Genomic DNA, 20,829 nt, shown 5'->3' on the forward strand with positions numbered 1-20,829 from the left:
GAAATATTTTAGTGCATATCGTGTACATTTGCTCTTAATTCCTCATCCGAGAATAATAAAATAGTACAATTATTAACGAAAGATTTGGAGATGCTGGGGATTGATCCCAGGACCTCATACATGCAAAGCATGCGCTCTACCACTGAGCTACATCCCCTCTTGTTGTGGAAATATTTTAGTGCATATCGTGTACATTTGCTCTTAATTCCTCATCCGAGAATAATAAAATAGTACAATTATTAACGAAAGATTTGGAGATGCTGGGGATTGATCCCAGGACCTCATACATGCAAAGCATGCGCTCTACCACTGAGCTACATCCCCTCTTGATGTGGAGATATTCTAGTGCATATCGTGTACATTTGCTCTTAATTCCTCATCCGAGAAAAATAAAATAGTACAATTATTAACGAAAGATTTGGAGATGCTGGGGATTGATCCCAGGACCTCATACATGCGAAGCATGCGCTCTACCACTGAGCTACATCCCCTCTTGATCTGGAGATATTCTAGTGCATATCGTGTACATTTGCTCTCAATTCCTCATCCGAGAATAATAAAATAGTACAATTATTAACGAAAGATTTGGAGATGCTGGGGATTGATCCCAGGACCTCATACATGCGAAGCATGCGCTCTACCACTGAGCTACATCCCCTCTTGATGTGGAGATATTCTAGTGCATATCGTGTATATTTGCTTTCAATTCCTCAGCCAAGAAAAATAAAATAGTACAATTATTAATGAAAGATTTGGAGATGCTGGGGATTGATCCCAGGACCTCATACATGCGAAGCATGCGCTCTACCACTGAGCTACATCCCCTCTTGTTGTGGAAATATTTTAGTGCATATCGTGTACATTTGCTCTTAATTCCTCATCCGAGAATAATAAAATAGTACAATTATTAACGAAAGATTTGGAGATGCTGGGGATTGATCCCAGGACCTCATACATGCAAAGCATGCGCTCTACCACTGAGCTACATCCCCTCTTGATGTGGAAATATTTTAGTGCATATCGTGTACATTTGCTCTTAATTCCTCATCCGAGAATAATAAAATAATACAATTATTAACGAAAGATTTGGAGATGCTGGGGATTGATCCCAGGACCTCATACATGCGAAGCATGCGCTCTACCACTGAGCTACATCCCCTCTTGATGTGGAAATATTCTAGTGCATTTTTTGTACATTTGCTCTTAATTCCTCAGCCAAGAAAAATAAAATAGTACAATTATTAATGAAATATTTGGAGATGCTGGGGATTGATCCCAGGACTTCATACATGCAAAGCATGCGCTCTACCACTGAGCTACATCCCCTCTTGATGTGGGGATATTCTAGTGCATATCGTGTACATTTGCTTTTAATTCCTCAACCAAGAAAAATAAAATAGTAAAATTATTAATGAAAGATTTGGAGATGCTGGGGATTGATCCCAGGACCTCATACATGCAAAGCAAAGCAAAATTCACAGAATAGAAGGTAAGAATTTTGCCTGATTCAAGTCTGAGGGTTTAAAAGTTGTCTTCATAATGTGAGTTCAAATTTTGGACAGTGTGAGGGATTCTTTGGTTTCCTTTTCAAGTAAAGAGTCTTTCATCTTATGCACCTGTCATTAATGCTGCGCAATAATTTTTTAGAGATTATGACCAAGAGATTAAGTGGCACAAGCCTCTCTCAGAAGATAGATACTATTTTTTTTTCAACGTACAATTTTTGTAATTTCCCAAAGCCACACCTACTTAGGCAACAATTGGCCAGATGTGCCTTTTTGGCGCATCTGTCTGTGGTCACTGCTCAACCAAACTAATCGCCTCCCTGCTGGCAGCAATGAGACACGGTGTGCTTCAAAAGAGGAGAGAGAAAAAATTATGAATCATAACACACATCCGCTGATAGTAACACTCTCCCTTCACCTCCACTCGACACTTTTGAATTGAAACCTCCCTGACGGAGTTTATCACACATCAGGCAATGTTGCTACCTGTGTGTTACCTATAAATGCAATATAGTATGTTTGTCTCTCTAAAAACTACAGCTTTCTGCTTACTATGTGTTTTTATCTTTTATCACCTTTAAACGTAGCTATTTAAATAAAAAGTATGTACAATGTTGGGTGTTAGATGACAAAGCTTCATCTGCGTTTTGTTCTGAAAAAGTATATTTTCTACATACCTGATCCACAAACGTTGGTAAATGACACAAGTAATCTGCGTTTGTTCAGTACAGTATGTGACGTTGCATTCTTTGCTACTGTGTATATTTGTTCATTTTCATCGGTTTTCTACATAGTATTTAAATCTGTATGCAAATAAGTGTGTATTTTTCTGTCTTGTTAGAATTGCCTTATAATAAGGTGCTATGTAATGAAAATCCATGTGAGGCATGCTTCTCAAAAATCCCTTCCAAATGGCTGCCAAAATCTTTTTCAGTATCATCTTATTTTGACAAATACTCATTCAAATAGTTTTAGTCTTTGTTTGCAAATCCCTCTCAAAGTGACAACACAGCCATTCCATCCACATATATTTAGCCCCTAAATCCAGCTTTCAAGTGACAGTCTTTTTTCTGTTTAAAAACCGTCCACAGAACTGTTTTTGAGATTGCTTGTGGAGGTTGTGTATTATCCCCTCATTGATCTCTCCTTCATCCATCCACTCATTTCTCTCAAATCAATAACCTCCTTTATTGCTTCTCTAGTTTAGCTCTGAGCTTTGAGGTAAACATTATTTCCTCACACACGCACCAACACAAGCAGATGGTGTGCTCCTCCAAGAGGTTCATAGCAATGCTACTGTCAGCAAAGGACGGTCGTGCTGAAGCCAGGACCCCTTACACGTTACCACTGAACCACAGTCTTATTGTGCATCTTTGACACAAACTTAATTTATTATCCGCAGCCAAAAAATGTTAACAGTTATGACTGAAGTTGGAGATGCTGGGGATTGATCCCAGGACCTCATACATGCAAAGCATGCGCTCTACCACTGAGCTACATCCCCTCTCGATGTGGAGATATTCTGGTGCGTATCGTGTACATTTGCTTTTAATTCGTCATCCAAGAACATCACGAGCACGATTACTAAGAGAAGAGGTGGAGATGCTGGGGATTGATCCCAGGACCTCATACATGCAAAGCATGCGCTCTACCACTGAGCTACATCCCCTCTATCTGTAGTTTAACATGTTTCCACTTTAAACTAGCAGATGGCTGTCTCACCTCTGTGATTAAATACCTAAAGATCCTGGTTTCTTTCAGACTATGCAAACTACAATAGCATTAGAGAAATGTTCTTTTCAAAACCTTTAATAATCCAACCTGATTTCCAATAGTTTAACATTTAAAGGTAGATTTTGAAAAGAAATAAAGCAGATATGCACTACATCTGATGCATAGATTTGTGCAGGCATTCTATTTATGTTGTATGCTTCCTGACCTCTACTCCATTTTCAAAACCCAAAATGTAATATATTCAGAATGTGACTGTGCACATGCAACAGGCTCACACCTGTTTGTATTTTACTTTTGAGAACATTTTATTGAATTACGTCAGTATAGTATATATGGTATAGCTAATGTAATTTAAACTTAAAAACAAAACTTACTCATCTTTCCCCAGGACTGGCAAAAAATCAAAGTCAAACATTTTATCACTTTAATTCCTATCTGGGAGCAGTATTAATTCTCACTAAAATGGTAATTAGAAATTGAGTTGCTAATAAATTAATAAACAATTCTTATTTCATAATTCAAATACGATTTGTTTCGATTTATGGAGAGGTCATCTAAATGTTAATGCTAGCATCAGTGTTGTCTATGATTCAATTTAATATTGCAATTTTAATATAATTACTAGTGCAATTATTATGGTTTTAGAAAATCATACAAGAATAGTTTCACCCTCACTGTTTGCCACAGCCTTATCTGTATTGTGGGATGTTACAGTTGTTCAAAATTATTGTAATTCCATAAAAGCTATAATAAGAATATTATGAATACATATATTTGCTTCGTAATGTAACATTATTCAAAACAAACAATTGTTCACAAAGATTTTTTTTTTTTTCTCCATGTGACCTCTGAGCTATAGGCCGAAGCAGTCTAAAAGCAGACTCATCTTGGACAAACAGTTCTTTAAAGCGGCACCCCATCAGTGATTCAGTGATATGTAATTCAGTTGGCATGTGTCTGTTTTTGCAGGTTGTTGCTTATTTATTTTTGTTTGCTTATGAACATTTGTAAGCTCTTGTGTGTGTCATGTGCCTGAGAACAAATATGGCATAAACGAGTGACTCACCAGGATCTTTCTCTCTGTTTGTGTGTATTTGGGGGTGGGGCATATAATTTTCACTTTTCTTTTAATCATACCCAACTTCACAAGATCTCTCGTGCTCCATCAAAGCATAACCGAGTGATGAGAGGACTTTCTCCCCTTTCCTTCTCTCTCAAGCTCCTTGATTACTTTCACCTCCTACACCTCCCTTTTCCTCTTTTCCTGTCTGTCTTTAGGAGAAAGAAAAGAATCTCGCCGCTATGTTTTTTGTCTCCAACTCTCTCTCTCTCCTCCCTCGTGTCCCATTTCCTCTGTGCTTTTATCTTGTTCTCACTGTATCTCTTTTGTATTACCATAGATTTATGAGGTATTAACCTAGATTTATTGTACTCCTCAGCCTTAACCACTTTTGATTTTTCAAGAAGTGGGTCTGATTAGATTAAAAGTGGGCTCCATTCAATAAAATGCTACTTCCGTAGCAGTCTGTAACTGTGAGAGGTACACTGCAAGGAAATTTGTATCAGAGTTTAGAGTGTTTATGTAGCCAAAATATTTAAAACATGCACTTTACGCATGGAATTAAGTTATGTTTAGCAGCCTAAAACAGGGTTGTGGCGGATCAGCGTGTTAATGTTTCGAGGATGAAAATGCATGCGGTAAACATGACTAAACAATACATACTGTATACTCTGAAGGGAGCCTGTTTTCAGTCTTTACACTCTAGATCAGGTCACAATTGAATATCTACTTGTTGCCAAGATTGTGGGTGTTCCGTAATCATATTAACTGTTACACTGCCTGCAGCATGTACTGTGTGCCTTTTCATCTGTGTGACTGCCACCTTGAATACGTAAAGCTATTTTTGTTTAGAAGTGTCTTCCTTCTCCCTTATTTGCCTCCTTTAGAACACTTAAGCCATTCCCACCCCCCACACAGTTGCACTTGGATCAGCATACATTTCAAAAACCATTTTTAGTCACAAGAATAATGACTCTGAAAATTTGTGCCCCTTGAGAGGAGGATTATAATCCACTGTTTTACAGTCAAGAATTATAAAAGGGTAAACCAAGTCTTCATCCTGAGGGTTCACAATGAACCTTATTCTTCATATTACATTACAATAATAATGTAAAACTTCATCAGTCCCCAGAGGTAACTTCTCTGCTCAGTTGCCCTCCTCTCCACAAGGAGTTTAGACTTACAGAGCAGAAAACTTGGAGCTTTTCCAAAAATATTTTTGACAGAGCAAATGCTTGAAAAAGGGTGTATTAACTGTGGTCATCCGGATGGTGAAAGATAGTGTCCCTGCAACCTGACCCCAAATGAGAATAAAGCCTTAATATGCTCAGCCTTAAAAAAGGATTCATACACCCACACACACTGGGCCCCAAATAGCATTTCCCCCAATGACAAAATTCCTCTAACTTGTCCAAAACAACACATTTTTGCTAGCAAGTAAAAGATTTCATGAAAATGTTTGGAAATAGTCCAGCACATGCTCCCTCATAGAAAGGCCAATTGGAGTTTTTACCCTTAAACTGTCGCTCTTTATCTGCAGTTAACGAGGCTTCAGCTGTCAGTTAGACAAATATCTTCCAAAGTTACTGTCTTTTGGGATTAAACAATCTCTTTTTGTTACTATTCTTCCACTGGAACTCAACAGGGAAACACTCTCGTATTACCCTGGAAGTAATAAGAGGATGTTATCGATGGTATTTGTGATCTGCTCAGTGTATCAGTCTTGTGCAACTAACTCCACTGTTAACTCCCATAGGATGTTAATAAACAACATTCCTACATTTTTGTGTAATTGGTTCTGTGTAAAAACTATTTTCCACCATCCGCCAGACTTTTAGTTCCTAGCTGCAATTACAACCACATACTTCTGGTCCCTCAACCCAGGGTCGCTCTCTCCCTCTCAGTCTCTTTCTCTGTCTCTGCCATCCAGTTAATTTTCCATCACAGTCAGCTAGTTTAGTTTAGTGTGTGGTTTGTAAAAGTGCACAGAGGTTGTCAGGAGGAGAATCCACCCAGACCTGCTGACACAAGAGCGCACACCCGACACACAGCTGCTTCAAAACGTTCACACAGAGAGGAGGAACCCTGCATACACACTTAGATAATTTGGCCTTAACATGGGTAGCATTGTTGAGGACAGTAAGAAAAAGTTTGTTTTCTATGTCGCTGTTTTATTTATTTGTCGAGACATATGGTTTAACATGATTTACAATGTAGGCGCATGAAAATCAGCATTGCATGTTTTTCATCTTGCCACCCACACACGTGGTGCCAAGGTCAGGCTGTTCACACCTCTGTGTGACGTTAGCAGAGCAGCAGGTGATCATACAGATGGAGACTGGCATCACTCTTCACACCAGGATATGGAACCTATTAGTCCCACACTGAGAAATTGCTGGTTGTTCTCACATCAGGTTATTAATTTCCTTAATTTAACCCCTCCCAACATCTTGTTTAGTCTGTCTATCTCCGTATAAATCTTTTAATCGTTTCCACTTTACTGTTTAACGAGAAAACAAATGTCTTAAATCTTCAGTGATTCCTCCCACTTGCTTTTTTTCTTTGTAAGGTGTTTAGAACAACAGATGGTTAGTAAAAGGAAGCGCAAAGGGGTGAACAGAGAAAGAAGTGAAAGAAAACTAAGAAAAGGGTTCCTCAGAGTGGTTCACAGCTATTAAACACCCAGTGAGTGTACACTCTCTCCCCTCCATTCTCTGTGTACCTGCCTTTGTCTGCCGCTATCTTGCTCCGTCAATCATATCCCTCTTCTGCCTTCATCACCTCACTCTCCAAAGAGAAAAGACTGGGCGTTGTATTACTACCACGACAAAATTGTATTACGAGATCTGAAAGTCAGATGTATTGTGAGAATGTTGTGATGGAAAATTGAAGGCAAAGTAAATGATTGCTTTTGTCTTGTCCTCTGACAGTACAGATTGTAGGAACGCCCAGAGATCAAATAGGAGAATCAAACCCTTGTAATATCTGCCATGTTGAAGTGCTGTTGAGCAAGACCATCTAACCTGACCAGTTCCTCCATGGTTTCTGTTCTGTAGCTGACCCTTACCTCTGAACATCTTTTCAAGATTGGCAAAATAAATCGTTTTCCTATATGTGATTAAATATATTAGCATTTTAAAACACTCACCGGTATATCTTAACTCAATATAAAAATATGCTAAATGTGTTTTATTTCAGTGCTTTTACTGCAAGAAGATACAGCCTGCTAAGATTGTTCTATAAGTACAACACAGTAATTTAACTCATCCTCCCAATTTTTAATTTCTGTTTCATTTGCCTAAGGTTAGTTTATATCTTGTGTTCTCTCTCATCTTGGCTTTCAAGCCGATCTCATCCCTGCTCTCATCTTTCTCTACACCCTCTTTTATAAGGCTGCTCTGCCACCTAAAATCTTTCTGTCTTGTCACACAAGCTCATGGTATTTTTCGTTTGTGGACGTTTCATAACATTAAACACCCCCCAAAAGTTTATTGGAGTCACTATGAGAGTGAACGTTTGTTGATTCCTTGAAAGTAGATTTTTCAGAGCTGTAATTGCAACTGTGATTAACTGTTTTCATTGTTACGTCCTCAAAAAAGTATACTTTCTAAAAAAGTAGATTTCTGTCTTTTTCTTTACCACCTTTATTGGTTTCCTTTCATCCTCTGTAACCCTCTTCTCTCTTTTGGGCCTCTATGAATTCAGTCTGCAGAGCTCTTCTCATCCTCTGTCCACTTGTCTTTTTCAAGAGCTTCAAAGAAGTCACCCAGCTGCCATCCTCTCTGAGTCTCTGTCCTTCTCCTCCATCTACCCCTCTCCTATTTCCACATTCTGCTTGAAACCAAGCAGTTGATCTCCTGCTGTCACTTTGCTCTCTATCTGCTGGCTGTGCTCATTATAACATGATTTATTTACATTAACATGGCTACAGCTCATCTTCCCTAGCATCCCAGGTTTACATAATTTTTTGATAGTAGTTTGGTGTCAGGAAGGATTTGGGGGGGGCGCTACAGGAAACATCTCATTAGCAGCACAAATTAAAAGCAGGAACATGGAGGGATGTTATAAGTCAATTGCAATTTATTATCCAACATTTTATCATTTTGCAGCTACATGTGCACTTTGCACATGTACAGACTCAAACACGCCTTATGAGCTGTCATAAAAGGATGTCCCCTTTTTGACCTCCCAGATATTTGTCAGCGTATCTCTTTTTTTGTCTTCTTTTGTTCCTCCTCCTCAGTGATGACAGCCAGATAACACTGCTTTTATTGCCCCCTCGTCCTCTAGTCCTTTTCAAGTGTCTGTCTGCTTTAATTGTCTCTATGACCACATGGCTCTAGCAGAAGTGACTGCAAGGCACTTAGGTCACACTGGCGCTGGTGTGTCGAGTGCCTGTGTTTCAGACCAGATGATCAATGTCCTATTTGTCACAGTCTAAAACTACATCAATGAGCTATTCATCATTAGTGCTCACACAGACACACTGACGGACATGGACAGAGTTTGTGCTGTCAGTATTGCTCTGTAAGTGAAATATGGATGTTAAAGGGAAATTCCACAGACTGACACTCATCACTGCTTCCTTCATGTTAATGTGCACTTTGTGAAGTTTGAAGTTTGTGTCAGGGGGATGAATTACATTGATATCACACTATTGCATCATCCTCATATTAAATTGACACATTGGTGCGGTTTAGCAATATTTTTTATTTGTGTTAATAAGCAGAGTCACTTGGCAAACTAAGAGTGGTTTCATTACGTTATAATTAATTTACCTGGATGTTAAAGGATAATTCCGGTTTATTTCAACTGGGGCATTATTTTTGTAGCAACAAGTTAATTGCTGAAATTTGGGAATATGGGTTATCAATTAATTAAAACTTATTTTTAATGATAAAACAATAGCTAAAAGCAATAACTTGGTCAGTACAATGCTATTGTCATAAGTAAAATTGAGGGCCAAACCTATAGAAATAAGACCCAAGCTATCTGTCTTCTGACCTCAATAGAAATGTTATGTTATCAGTAAAATGCTATAATTTACATGAAAAAAATAATATTCTTGGAAATAGATAAATAGGCTTTCAAATGAGCTTAAACTGGATCAAGTAATCTTAACTTTTCATCCTAAACAACTCGTGAAGCCAAAAGAATTAATTAAAACAGAACATAGAATTCCAAACTATTAATGTTTTGATGGAAGAATTTGAAAGGAGTTCTCCATTAGCAAGATCTTTCTAGAATCAGACAATGTAATGGTCAGAAGCTTTCATGAGGTTCCCACCAATACAGAGCACAGTGTCCATTATCTGTATCTGGTAAGGCTGATCCATATCTAAATGAATGGGTGAAAACAGACTTTTAGTCTAGTGCTCTGCTTCCTCTTGTAGTAGTGCATTAGCTCACCATGTCACTGATTTCCCCACACAAGCTAATGTTACATTGGTCGATGGTCATGAGGATGATGCACTCTTCCTAATGCACAGAGTGAAAAGAACCATTACTGGGCGTGGGCCAGGGTGGGACAGAGAGAGTGGAGGATCATAAAAAGAAATAGCGGAGAGATGGGCATTTAGAGAAAGAGACTGTGGGGAATACAATCCCTAGAGCCTGAGTTACAGAAATCAAGGAATTTATACCTCTCCGGTGTAATTTGCATTTAATTATACTTTCCCAGTAACCACCTTGCAAAGCAAAATGATGTGTATCTGGTCAGAGAGACAGAAACTCACAGAGATCACCTGATGTCTTGTAGGAAGCCACAGCCAATTAAGTTGTTTTCCCCCTTGTATTTCCCCCTCATTTTTCCAAAAACTTAAAGTTTTCAAGTATTACAATTAAACATATAGCATTCATATTAATTTGAATGCAAATGTATTATGCAGATGTATTTTTATGGTAAGGTTACTTTGATTCAGGTGCATTTTTAAAAGGGGAACAGCAAATGGCCTTACATTAATTCGATGGTGTCATATGCAAAATGGTTTTCTGCAGATTGACGTAACGAAAAGACCAGCAATTGTACTCCTCACTGAGAGCAACAAGGCATACAATAGAACAGATTGTGCAGTGCAGGGCACAGGGCACAGCCTGTTGTGCTTACACATTGTCTCTTTTGAATTCATATTTATGTTTTTGTTTTGTATTTTTCATATCCAAGAGTAGCTTGAATTTTAAACAAAAAGCAAAACTCCTACCCCCTTGACAGAGGTGTTTACTAACCCAACCTTCTCTGAAAAGCAATCATTACAGTCATTCATTTCACAAAAAGAACAGATGTCTCCAGCGAAAGTATAGCAAAAGTGAAGTCATTACATTTTCATCTAATCAAATAGTTTTTCAAGGTTATTTGTGTCTGTATGGAGGTGAATCACAAAAATGTCTACCCTTTGGCAAATCTCAAATGTGCCAAAGATTCAGCAGCAGCAATAAGGTGTCAAGTAAAGCAAAATATTGATATGGGTGTTGTTAAGGTGTGCATCAACATCTAGAAACATAAATGAGTCATGAATGGGAAAAGATTTCAGATCAATACATAGGTGGAGGCAGATGAGAGATGCTAATGTAAAAGTAAGCAGCCAAGGCATTATCAGCTATGCTTTACATAATTGTTGTTTCCAGGGATGTGATGAGTCAGCAACAGGAACTCAGTTCCTGCAGTCAAAATCTGAACTGTCTTAATTGTTGCAACAGATGCGGTGTAGAGGCTACACAGTAAAGGCAGTTGGGCGACCTTGTGGTTAGAAAGGGTGTAACCGAAAAGGCACAGTGGAGCAGTCATAGAAGTCTAGTTTTGAGCCCTAAATGCCACAAGTGCGTTTTCGTTTTGATTCATAGATTCTCTTATATTAAAACTGAAGAGCATATGACGGTGGCTTTGACAGTTCAAGGTTTTACTCCCCAAAATAAAATAAACAAAATAAAACATCCCATTTGAAAATTTTGGAGTTAATATAGTACTGGTTATAGTAATCGTCATAACTGTCTCTTAAACTGAGTGACAGAGGAACATCTTGTGTCTAGCATCTTAAATGTTTACAGCTTTTATTTCAGGGTGTGTATAGTAGTGTGTGAGATCTGAATAATCTAATTTCATGACCCTCCTCGTATGATGACAATTTACAAGGACTGTGAATTAATAGCCAGCAATAGCTGAATAGTCACTCACACACCCCCATGCACATTCATCGAAATATTTAACCCATGATCCTCATGTTTGAACCTACCACCAGCGTGTGTGTGATTGAAAATTTAACACACACTTAATGAGATTCAACTGTGACCGTGCATCCTAACCTCAGCACGTGTGTCACACTATATCTTCTCATGTATTCACTTACACACAGAGGACATGCTAATGAGATTCAGGAGCACAGTTAGACTTGTAGACCAGAAGGATGAGTCACTTGGTCTGGCTCATAATTTAATAGATTCTTAATCTTTCACACCGAGCAGAGAGAAAGGAAACAGAAAAAGCAAGAGGCATGGAGAGATAGAGTTGGGAGGGAAGAATGATAATGCATTATTGATTTTTTTCTTTTTTCTTTTTCCTAATCTTGCATACGTACACTAAACACACACTTAATGAACTCAGCAAGGATTGAGAGGGAGAGACATCTGAAGGAGGATTTAGCAGGGTAAACAAGTTCTTCATGAATGCAGATAAGCCTTTTGGAGAGACACAGACAGCATCATTACTTCAGTGCCTTACTGTCTCATTCAACACACACATCGGGGTCAACTACTCTTGCTTATCCCCCTCAGTTGGTAACGTATTCCTCTGTGGAAAGAATTACGACACACTCACACAAGATGGACTGTCTTGAGTTATTTATACTGCTGTGAGAAGCTCTCTCGCTTTCCTTTTCTTTCCTTTATCTCTCTTATACATACATATAAACACACACAGATACATACTCCATCGTCTGATTACAGGCATTTCTGACACTGTGTTCCATCGCCCTTCATCCATCACTCCCATCTATTTCTTCTTCTGTCTCATCTTATCATCCACTCTCTTCCACTCTTTCTCTCCTGGTCTTGCTCTTTTTTGTCATATATACTTTCTTCCCTTTTCTGTACACACCAACTTCCATAATTCTCTCTTCTCTCCCTCTCTCACTCACTCTGTCTCCTGCTCTCTCCATTCCTATTCCCAGACAGACCTTATTTGAGGGGATGGCAATTGATTTTCCTCAACCTTTTTCCTCCATCTTTGTCCATCTCAAGGATTTATCTCTTATCTCTCCATTATCATTTCCATAAAGGCAGGAGCACACGTCTTTGTGATGTCCTCTTCCTCTGCCTTCACTTTTCTGTCATTCTCTCTGTAATTATTAATGGGGTAATATGAAATGATCCAGGCTTCTCCCTCCTCTTCCTTGTACCGCCTTCTTTAGTTTTTCCTTTTATACTCTTTCTCCTGAGTCACACTGTAAGGATCATAGTAATGCTGATGCTGGTATACAGAAGTACACAGGTCTTATTATAGTGCTGCTCCCAAGTATCAAAGAATTTCCACTAGTTCTTTAATCCTTATTACTGTAAGAGCAGGAGCAATGTGGCACATGTCAGAATTAAAAGCAAAGCATCTTGACTTTACTGTATGCTTTTTTTGACACATAAAAGGAGCACTTGTAAAGCAAAAGTGCCATTAGTACATGCTTTGTTATCCTCTTAATCTTCTCTCTTTCTCCCTCAACCTTCATCCTTCTTGCCTTCACCCAGCAGGGATCAGACCACAAACGTCCATCAGCAAGAACGTAGCAAACATAATTCTTTCCCCTCAGATGAAGTACTTATTTCTAGATGAAGCACTTTTTGAAACTTTGGCCAAAAATAGCTTCTGTACTGTAGCTGCCTCTGACAGATGAAAAGGAGCAATGACATGTTTTATTCTAAGAATTTAAAGTTTCTCGTTTTCTCCCTAAAAGTCCTTGGCTGGGAGAGTTTCAATTCTTTGCCTACTCTCCCTCCATCTTTTCTGCTCTTTCTTCTTTCTTCCCGCTCTCTGTCAAAAACCCTCTTTAGTCCCATTAGTTATCTCCTGATGGATCGTTAACTATTACACACCAGATAGAGGGAAATGAGAAGAGGGGCATTCTTTAAGGTTTGTGTCTCGTCTACAATAATAAATGGACACTTGGGGATGATAACAGAGAAGAATGGGGAGGAGGGTGGGGCAGGTCCATAGGGCCTTGTTTTCTGTTCTGTAATGATAAGTGAAAATCAGTGGGAAAAGAGAGGAGAGCAGGGTCAGTTCATTCTGTCTTCTGGGATAAAGCATCGGCACAGAAAGTGAGAGAACATACAAAGAGAATGACATTATATTACTAAAATAAACCCAAGCAGAGCAATGGTCAGGCTAATTCCTCCGTGCATCTTGTGTCTTCCGGAAAGAAAATGGGCATCACATCCAAAATGCAGTCCTGCTTTTTCCCTTCAGGAAATCACTGTCAAACCCTCTCAACCAGACAAGCTTAATAAGGTTTTTTGATGATCCAGAGACACTGAAACCTTCAGATGTCAACAGGTCTTCCGTCACTGAGACCATACTGTCTATTTAATTTATTGAATGATGCTTCCATCTAGTGGTCAAAGAGGAAAATTGTTGAAAAGTTCATTTTTACCAGATGTGTCCTTCTTTTTAACTGACACTTATCAAATTCTTCCAGAGTCCCAGTCTAAATCAGTCTTGTCTACCTATATCCAAATATTTATACCTCCACGTGTCTGTCTGTAGAGTGTCTGATGTTGGGGACAGAGGTCGACCTGCAGCCGGTGGAAAACAGTGTGTTCGCCATGGAAACGGTGTTGAAGGCATGGCTTCAAGAGCAGGGAGAAGACAGAGAGCACCTCCACCTCCTGCTGCCAAGCCCCATGGACAGTCCCACTCCAGGTTAGATACTGAACTACACACACATGCAGACACTCTTGTATTCACTAGTTTATCAGCACCATGGATAAATTTAATCTCAGCTAATGACAAAACTAGTACAAGCATGGACCAATCTACACAGTTACATACCCACTTGCACACAGCATACCATAACTGGAGTGGACGTTTTGAGCCTCATGCTGTAAGAACATACAGTTTACTTATACAGTTTTAATATAACCAGTGGTGTTTTTTTTACATGTTACAGAGAATATAAAAACTGGTCCCAAAGGCAGGAAAAACATAATAATGATAAAAATTAAGAAGTCTAATTAAGAAAATAAAGAAGTCTTTTATGTATAATGCTGTATATCATTTGTTATACATATGACATTTGTCCCCTGTGTAGTGTGTGTGAAGTGTGACATGCAGGAGCGTCTGATAAGCCCTGCACTCATCCCCCTGCCCCCCAACCTGGGAGTGAGGACTGAGAGCGTCCGGGACTTCCTGGCTGTCACTAAGGGCTCAGCCAATCAGAGCCCACCGCCACAGAGACTGAAAGTAATCAAGTAAGACAGCAGGTTGTGTGGCTTCTTACTATATCCAGAAACCCAACTTGTATTATTTTCATTGACGCTCATATGATGGTATACTAAAGTTTAATGTGTTTAATGCCTAATACAATACTAGTGTTGTAATTATTTTTTTTTTAAACTTTATTCAAAGCCACAGACTACTAAAAGGCCAGGAAATGTGTTGCTTAGTAAATAACATGTAAATTATATATTTGAAAATGAATATTAATTCTTTTTCACACCCTTTGCATATTTTAAAATGTAAAATGAAATTGTAATGTAACCATACCTCTAGTTGGTCTTTATTTTATGTTTTTTGAAGAATGGATCTTTGTTAAATAGTCGTGCATATGTTTCTCAAAAATAATCCCCAATTTGAAAATTAGATGTCTGCCTTCACAGTTTTTCCAGTCACATCCATCATTCCTTGTTGTTTAGATTGTTGGAGGGAGGGAGGATATGTGTGTGGATGATCATGTGTATATGCTCCATGTAATGTAGTTTGTGTTCACTAAAACCCTGTCTGTCTATGAATGGCGCCATTCTGATAGCAGGGAGTAGTGAAATATTTCTTAGATGAAACTCTGTCATCATGTCAGAGTCTGCTTTGTTCCACTGGAGTCATCTGCGTGTGATGCTGAAAAACACTCAAAACGACTAGAGCTGAGCAGAAAAATAGCTCCGTGACATTTGACATTAGAAGTTGAGATGCTGAGGAATCAACACACGCATGCACACACGTGATCAGAAATCGGAATAACCAGGTTTCTCGGGTTCTGTGTAAACTCAAATAGATCACAACCAGGGTAAGACTTATTCCATGGGTGCACTCAAGGTAAAATGCTAAGCAGATGTGCATCTATAATTTTATTAGCGCATGAAAACATAGTTAGCATACATAGCAAATTAATATGATCAAATCTTTTCATTTGTGTTCATGTAATAGTTTGTGAATGCATTTTCATGTGTCATCATTCATATGTTATACTTACATTATACTTGACACTGTAGGGGTTTTTTTTGTGCCTGTGTGTGACTGTGAGTGTTTGTTTTCGATTCGGGTCGTGCAAAAAGCTACTGTGCTCTGTATGTTTTTGTGTGTGCGTGAGTGTCTGTGTCTGTGTCTGTGTCTGTGTGATTTCCATACTGATGATCATGATTTACAGCAGTGATATTTCAATGAAGCTGAAGGACGGTCACACTGTTAACAAATCCGTCTCAGCAGGGTTGATATCATTCTTGGTTTCTCTGTTACGTGTTTTCATACTAAAAGTGTTCTGCTGAAAAATATTTTGTGACCTTAAAGAAGAAGGAAGTGGTTACATTGTAGACACAGCTGTCCTTCATTATTTGGTCTGCTTGCTAACCAAGATTGTGTGTGTGCGTGTGTTACAGGGTTTTGCGTGCAAACGGGGTGTGTGAGAGTGTGTTGTACGGCCTTCCATTGGTGATCCGCCCCACCTCCTGCTGGCAGCTGGACTGGGATGAAATGGAGACAAACCACAACTTGTTCCACGCTCTCTGCCACACACTTAAGGTAAGTGAATGTGTTCACTGTTCTTTCACCTTGTGGCAATTGTCCTTTCAATTTAAACATTTTTAACATTTTATTTTTCAAAATAACTTTTGAAACAACAACTGACCACATCAAAACTTCTGCATCAGCTCCTGAAAGATTCATATCACTATGTTAGTTTAGAGCAGACTGTTGCTGCTCCAGCTGCGCATAATAACATCTTGGTGTCTTTTGATAATTCTCGGGTAGGTTTTTCATTCTGTGAATCTGCGTGTGTGTTATAATGAATCCAGTTTTTTTCTTTACCATTTAACAAAAAAGCTACTAGGATTAGTATTGGTCATTTTTCTGTTAAGAGTAAAATTGATACATCAAATCAAGTACTTTATTGTAAAAACATTTACGCTATAATCAAAAATAATAATCAAACAACTTTGCATCAGTTTTTTGCTACAAGTTAGGTATAAATCAGGTATGAAAAAATAATAATTTGCATCACACTCTTCATTCTCCTCTCTCTCTGATTGACTCTTGAGTTACTTTTTGCACTTCTAAACATCCCCGGTATTCCTCTCTCCCGTACAAATGAATGACATTTATGTGAGATTTATTTTTCCCTCTTTCAGAGTCGTGAGTTGTTCCTTCTTCTGCAAGTGGAGCCTGTCCAGAGGGCCACAGCTGGTAGCTCAGGTCCATATATATATATATAAATATATGTGTGTGTGTGTGTGTGTGTTGTGATTGTGTGTGATTGTGTGCGCACACTCATATGCCCTGTGTATGTTTGTGTGTTTGTGCACAACACAGGTGTGTATTCTTATTATGTCCTCCAGCCGTCCCCGTCTCTCTCCTTCCTTCTGAAGCCCGTGGTCTCCAGAGAGTTGCTGCTGCCCTGCTCACTGCCTGTCTCAACTCAGGACGCTGCACCTGACGCCATGGAGGCTATACAGGTTAGGTGACCTTTGTGCGTTATAAACAAAGTACAGACGAGGCATCCAGAACTCTAAAGCAGAAACAGATCAATTTTAATCACCTATGTGTGCAGTTATACCAGGAACTGAATATAAGGCTGATCCAAAACTACGTATATTACCTGTTTAATTCTTTATCTGTCTACTGAGCTCACCAGTCAGGTGATTCTCCCTTCTTCTGTAGTAAATGTATCATTGCCAAAAACAGTACTGCAAGAGGAAACTGAAGAAAAATCCAACAGGTTGACAGGTTTTAGAGGTGCTTAGGTAAAGAAGGCGTGTCAGTGAAGTAGTGTCCGGTTTATGGATGTGATGTAGACCAGCTCATCATGAATCAAATTTGAACCAATTAAAGAAAAAAAATCAGCACTCGTCTAGTGATATACTGTATATGGATATTTATAGATATAGATACAGTATATATAGAGTTATGATGACAAATTCAAATACAAGCACACTTATACAAATGTGCACAAGGGGTGTGAGATAACCAATAAAACTGCATATTTTATTAGACAACACTAATTGTTACAGTATCAAATCACTACAAGTCTATATTACTGTTTATTATTTATTATTGCATATATCACATGACTATAATGCCCATGATCAGCCACTCACGCCAAAGCAGAGATGCAAAGATGGTCACACTGCTTGATTAATTTCATCACCTTTTATGTTGCAATGAAACTATAGATTTTTTTGCTAAATATTAGTAGCATTTGTTTTTTCTAAAAAAATGAATTACTCTTAAGTTTTAGCTTAATTTTAGATGAGACGGCTGTCAAGATGCTATTATATATCATGCATATTTTGGACAGGATATGCTTATCTACATTGCTTCATATTGTATACCGCTCAGATGGCTTATTTGAATGTTAACAAAGTGTCAACAGATACACACGTATTCAAAGCCCACAGACAGCAGTCTAGACATTAAAAAGGTGCTGGTTCGGTTGATGACTGTGTGTTTTCTGTCTCCATCAGGGTTGTCTCACTCAGCTGGACGAGGAGTTTGTGTTCAACCCTCTCTCTCTGAGCAGTAACCTCTACCAGCACCTCCGGAGCAGAGGCCTGCTCTCACAGCCGCGATACCCATACAGGTCAGCACGCACTGGGCTTGAGGTCAGTGAGGAGGAGGATGATGATAACGTAAGCCTGGATGAAATAGTGATGCAAAGAAATCTGGGTACCCCTTACAATTAAGTTCGAACAGTGGACTACATTCATGGATGTAGAGGTCGATGTAAGAGAAGGCGTTGAAAACGAGGATGATGACATTGCAACTGAATGAGTGATGATAATGACTTAGCAGAGCAAGATGATTACGATAAAGGCTGTGGTGTAATATTGATAGTGGTTATGTAACAGAGGATGAGGATGAGAATATGATAGTTGTGATAATGTAAGATTATAGATAGAATTGATGAAGACGGTAATTATAAGGACATGATAGCGATGATGATAATGAGGATGATGACAACAATGATGGTGATGGTGGTGATGACGATGACGACGACGACGACGACGATGATGATGATGATAATGACTGATTCCAGGCTCCAGCCAGCTTCTGTCCTCAGAGACCATCCTAAACCACCAGAGGGCCCTAAAACCACAGCCAGCAGACCTCCTCGGCAGGTAAACAATGTAGCTTTACGACAGTATAAAGGTCATGACGTGCTGCTCACGTATATGAGCACAATGATTATTTCATGAGTCAAGACCAATGTGACAGCTGAAAGCCGGAAGAATATTTTTATAAACCTCTTTGAGGTTTGTCTACAGGGAGTGTGTACTTTACTAATGCAATTTCATCCTCACTTCTCACTTCCTTGCTCACTAGATGGCAGACATCTCTAGATGCAGTTTAATGCTTACTGTAACTACACACAAAAGCACAAACTTGTTCTTTATATTAAAGTTTATTTTTTTATTTTAAAACTTGGTTTCATATGGGTTCATAACTAAAGTGTTATTGCAGGAAGATGATTGTCTCATTGAGTCAAACACAAACTGAGTCTTTGTAAACTGAAACAGATAATGGTATGAATCATTCTTTTATTTTATTCTTTATTTTTCATAATGAGTCATAAACACTGATAAATTTAGAAGACGTGAGTACTGTGGCACTTTCTGATCCTCATATATAGTATAGTATAGTGTAGTATAGTATAGTATAGTATAGTATATGCACCACAAAGGACTCATCCCAGAGGTTTAGACTTAGTTGTACTTGTTACATAATGCATTACTAACATTCCTAATATAAGAATGGTTTCTCTCCAGAAGTCTTTAACAGTTCAACCATTGAAATATGCCAGTGAGTATTTTAATCCTATAGCTACTGTTTAGTCAAAGATCTTAAAATGTTTTATAACTTACAGTGATCTCATATGAATAATCAGTAAGGGTCAATTTTTTTACACATGGTCGATATCTTACTTTGAAAGATCTTAACCTTTCCTCCGTCCATGGTATTTCGTTAACATCAACTGAAAGCTACTGTGACCTGAGAATTTATTGCTGTTGGCAGTATGACTCATCTGGGTTGATAAGGCTGCTGACATGCAAATAGTTAACTACGGCGGTAAAACACAGAGAAAAAGTTCTTCTGCTCTGCTCTTGTTTCGTTCTGTTCTTTGGTACACTCTTTTTATCCACTATGGGAACCCTTAGCTTCATGTTTGGATTTGCTTATACAAACACTCTATGTCTGTCTTTCTCCTCTTTTCTTTTCTTCTGTAATTCCTTATCTCTCTTTCATTCCACCTCCTTCAGAGTCTCCTCCTCCTCCTCTCTTTTATATCACTCTTTCTTTTCTTGTCTCTCTATGAATCAAATAGAACAAAAGGTCAGATTCCTCCCATTTATTTTATTGTTTAATTTCATTCTAAATAGAATTTAAAAAGTATTTTCAAAACTTATAAATAGGCTTGATTTTGAAACGTGAAGGGTGTGTGTTGTCTCCATTCAGCCACAAAACCCAGGTCGCCAACTGGGAACAAACAGCAAGGTGAGGGCCACTGTGGCTCCGATGCCCTCCTCCTCCTACCACTCCTCCTCCCTTGGACCCCCTCCTGCTAAGGCCTCCCGTCCGGCTCTGATGCTCCTCAGCAGCAGCAGTGGATGCCGCCGGGCCCCGGCTCCTACACAACAGGAAGAAGACGATCATGACTCCGTGGTAATGTAGTAAGAACAACTGGAGGCTGAGTGGAAGAAAGTGGACCAAGAGAGCAATACACTGACAGAGGCAAGAGAGAGAGAGAGAGAGAAAGAGAAGGAGGCATTGAAGTACATTCTTAACAAGTCATTTAACACACGCGCACTCACACACACACACACACACACACACTTAGCTAATCTTTCTCCATTGTAAAGTTTGTGAGTAATCAGGCACCTCACAAAGCCTTTAAAGACACACTCTAATTTGCACATAAATGTACACAACACAAACACAGTCAAATGCTGTGAACAGACTGTGAATACACACTTATTTTGTGCTGCACTCCGGGTGGTTACAACTTCTTTTCATCTCTATTTATTCTCACCACACAAACAACATTAGCTAGATGTGAATTGAACAAC

General features: G+C 38.8%; 1 protein-coding gene and 10 non-coding genes across 18 annotated transcripts in view; 1 reads left to right on the forward strand and 10 right to left on the reverse strand.

Moving 5' to 3' along the window:
* LOC120797440 (meiosis 1 associated protein) overlaps nucleotides 1-20,829 on the forward strand; it is a 40,168-nt gene extending 19,339 nt beyond the window's left edge. For all 8 annotated transcript variants that reach the window (XM_040141117.1, XM_040141120.1, XM_040141116.1 and 5 more), the window contains 8 exons: nucleotides 14,045-14,200; nucleotides 14,589-14,748; nucleotides 16,150-16,291; nucleotides 16,897-16,960; nucleotides 17,078-17,220; nucleotides 18,229-18,344; nucleotides 18,801-18,882; nucleotides 20,219-20,829. In XM_040141117.1, the coding sequence (XP_039997051.1) occupies nucleotides 14,045-14,200; nucleotides 14,589-14,748; nucleotides 16,150-16,291; nucleotides 16,897-16,960; nucleotides 17,078-17,220; nucleotides 18,229-18,344; nucleotides 18,801-18,882; nucleotides 20,219-20,434 (1,079 nt within the window). In that variant the 3' untranslated portion in view covers nucleotides 20,435-20,829. The remainder of the gene's footprint in view (nucleotides 1-14,044; nucleotides 14,201-14,588; nucleotides 14,749-16,149; nucleotides 16,292-16,896; nucleotides 16,961-17,077; nucleotides 17,221-18,228; nucleotides 18,345-18,800; nucleotides 18,883-20,218) is intronic.
* On the reverse strand, nucleotides 86-157 carry trnaa-ugc. The gene has a single exon. It is a non-coding gene; the product is annotated as a tRNA-Ala (tRNA).
* Nucleotides 253-324, reverse strand: trnaa-ugc. The gene has a single exon. It is a non-coding gene; the product is annotated as a tRNA-Ala (tRNA).
* Nucleotides 420-491, reverse strand: trnaa-cgc. The gene has a single exon. It is a non-coding gene; the product is annotated as a tRNA-Ala (tRNA).
* Nucleotides 587-658, reverse strand: trnaa-cgc. The gene has a single exon. It is a non-coding gene; the product is annotated as a tRNA-Ala (tRNA).
* On the reverse strand, nucleotides 754-825 carry trnaa-cgc. Its single transcript has one exon. It is a non-coding gene; the product is annotated as a tRNA-Ala (tRNA).
* On the reverse strand, nucleotides 921-992 carry trnaa-ugc. The gene has a single exon. It is a non-coding gene; the product is annotated as a tRNA-Ala (tRNA).
* Nucleotides 1,088-1,159, reverse strand: trnaa-cgc. The gene has a single exon. It is a non-coding gene; the product is annotated as a tRNA-Ala (tRNA).
* trnaa-ugc lies at nucleotides 1,255-1,326 on the reverse strand. The gene has a single exon. It is a non-coding gene; the product is annotated as a tRNA-Ala (tRNA).
* On the reverse strand, nucleotides 2,938-3,009 carry trnaa-ugc. The gene has a single exon. It is a non-coding gene; the product is annotated as a tRNA-Ala (tRNA).
* trnaa-ugc lies at nucleotides 3,103-3,174 on the reverse strand. The gene has a single exon. It is a non-coding gene; the product is annotated as a tRNA-Ala (tRNA).

Source organism: Xiphias gladius, chromosome 12 (genome assembly GCF_016859285.1).
Source record: "Xiphias gladius isolate SHS-SW01 ecotype Sanya breed wild chromosome 12, ASM1685928v1, whole genome shotgun sequence".
NCBI classification, from domain to species: domain Eukaryota; kingdom Metazoa; phylum Chordata; class Actinopteri; order Istiophoriformes; family Xiphiidae; genus Xiphias; species Xiphias gladius.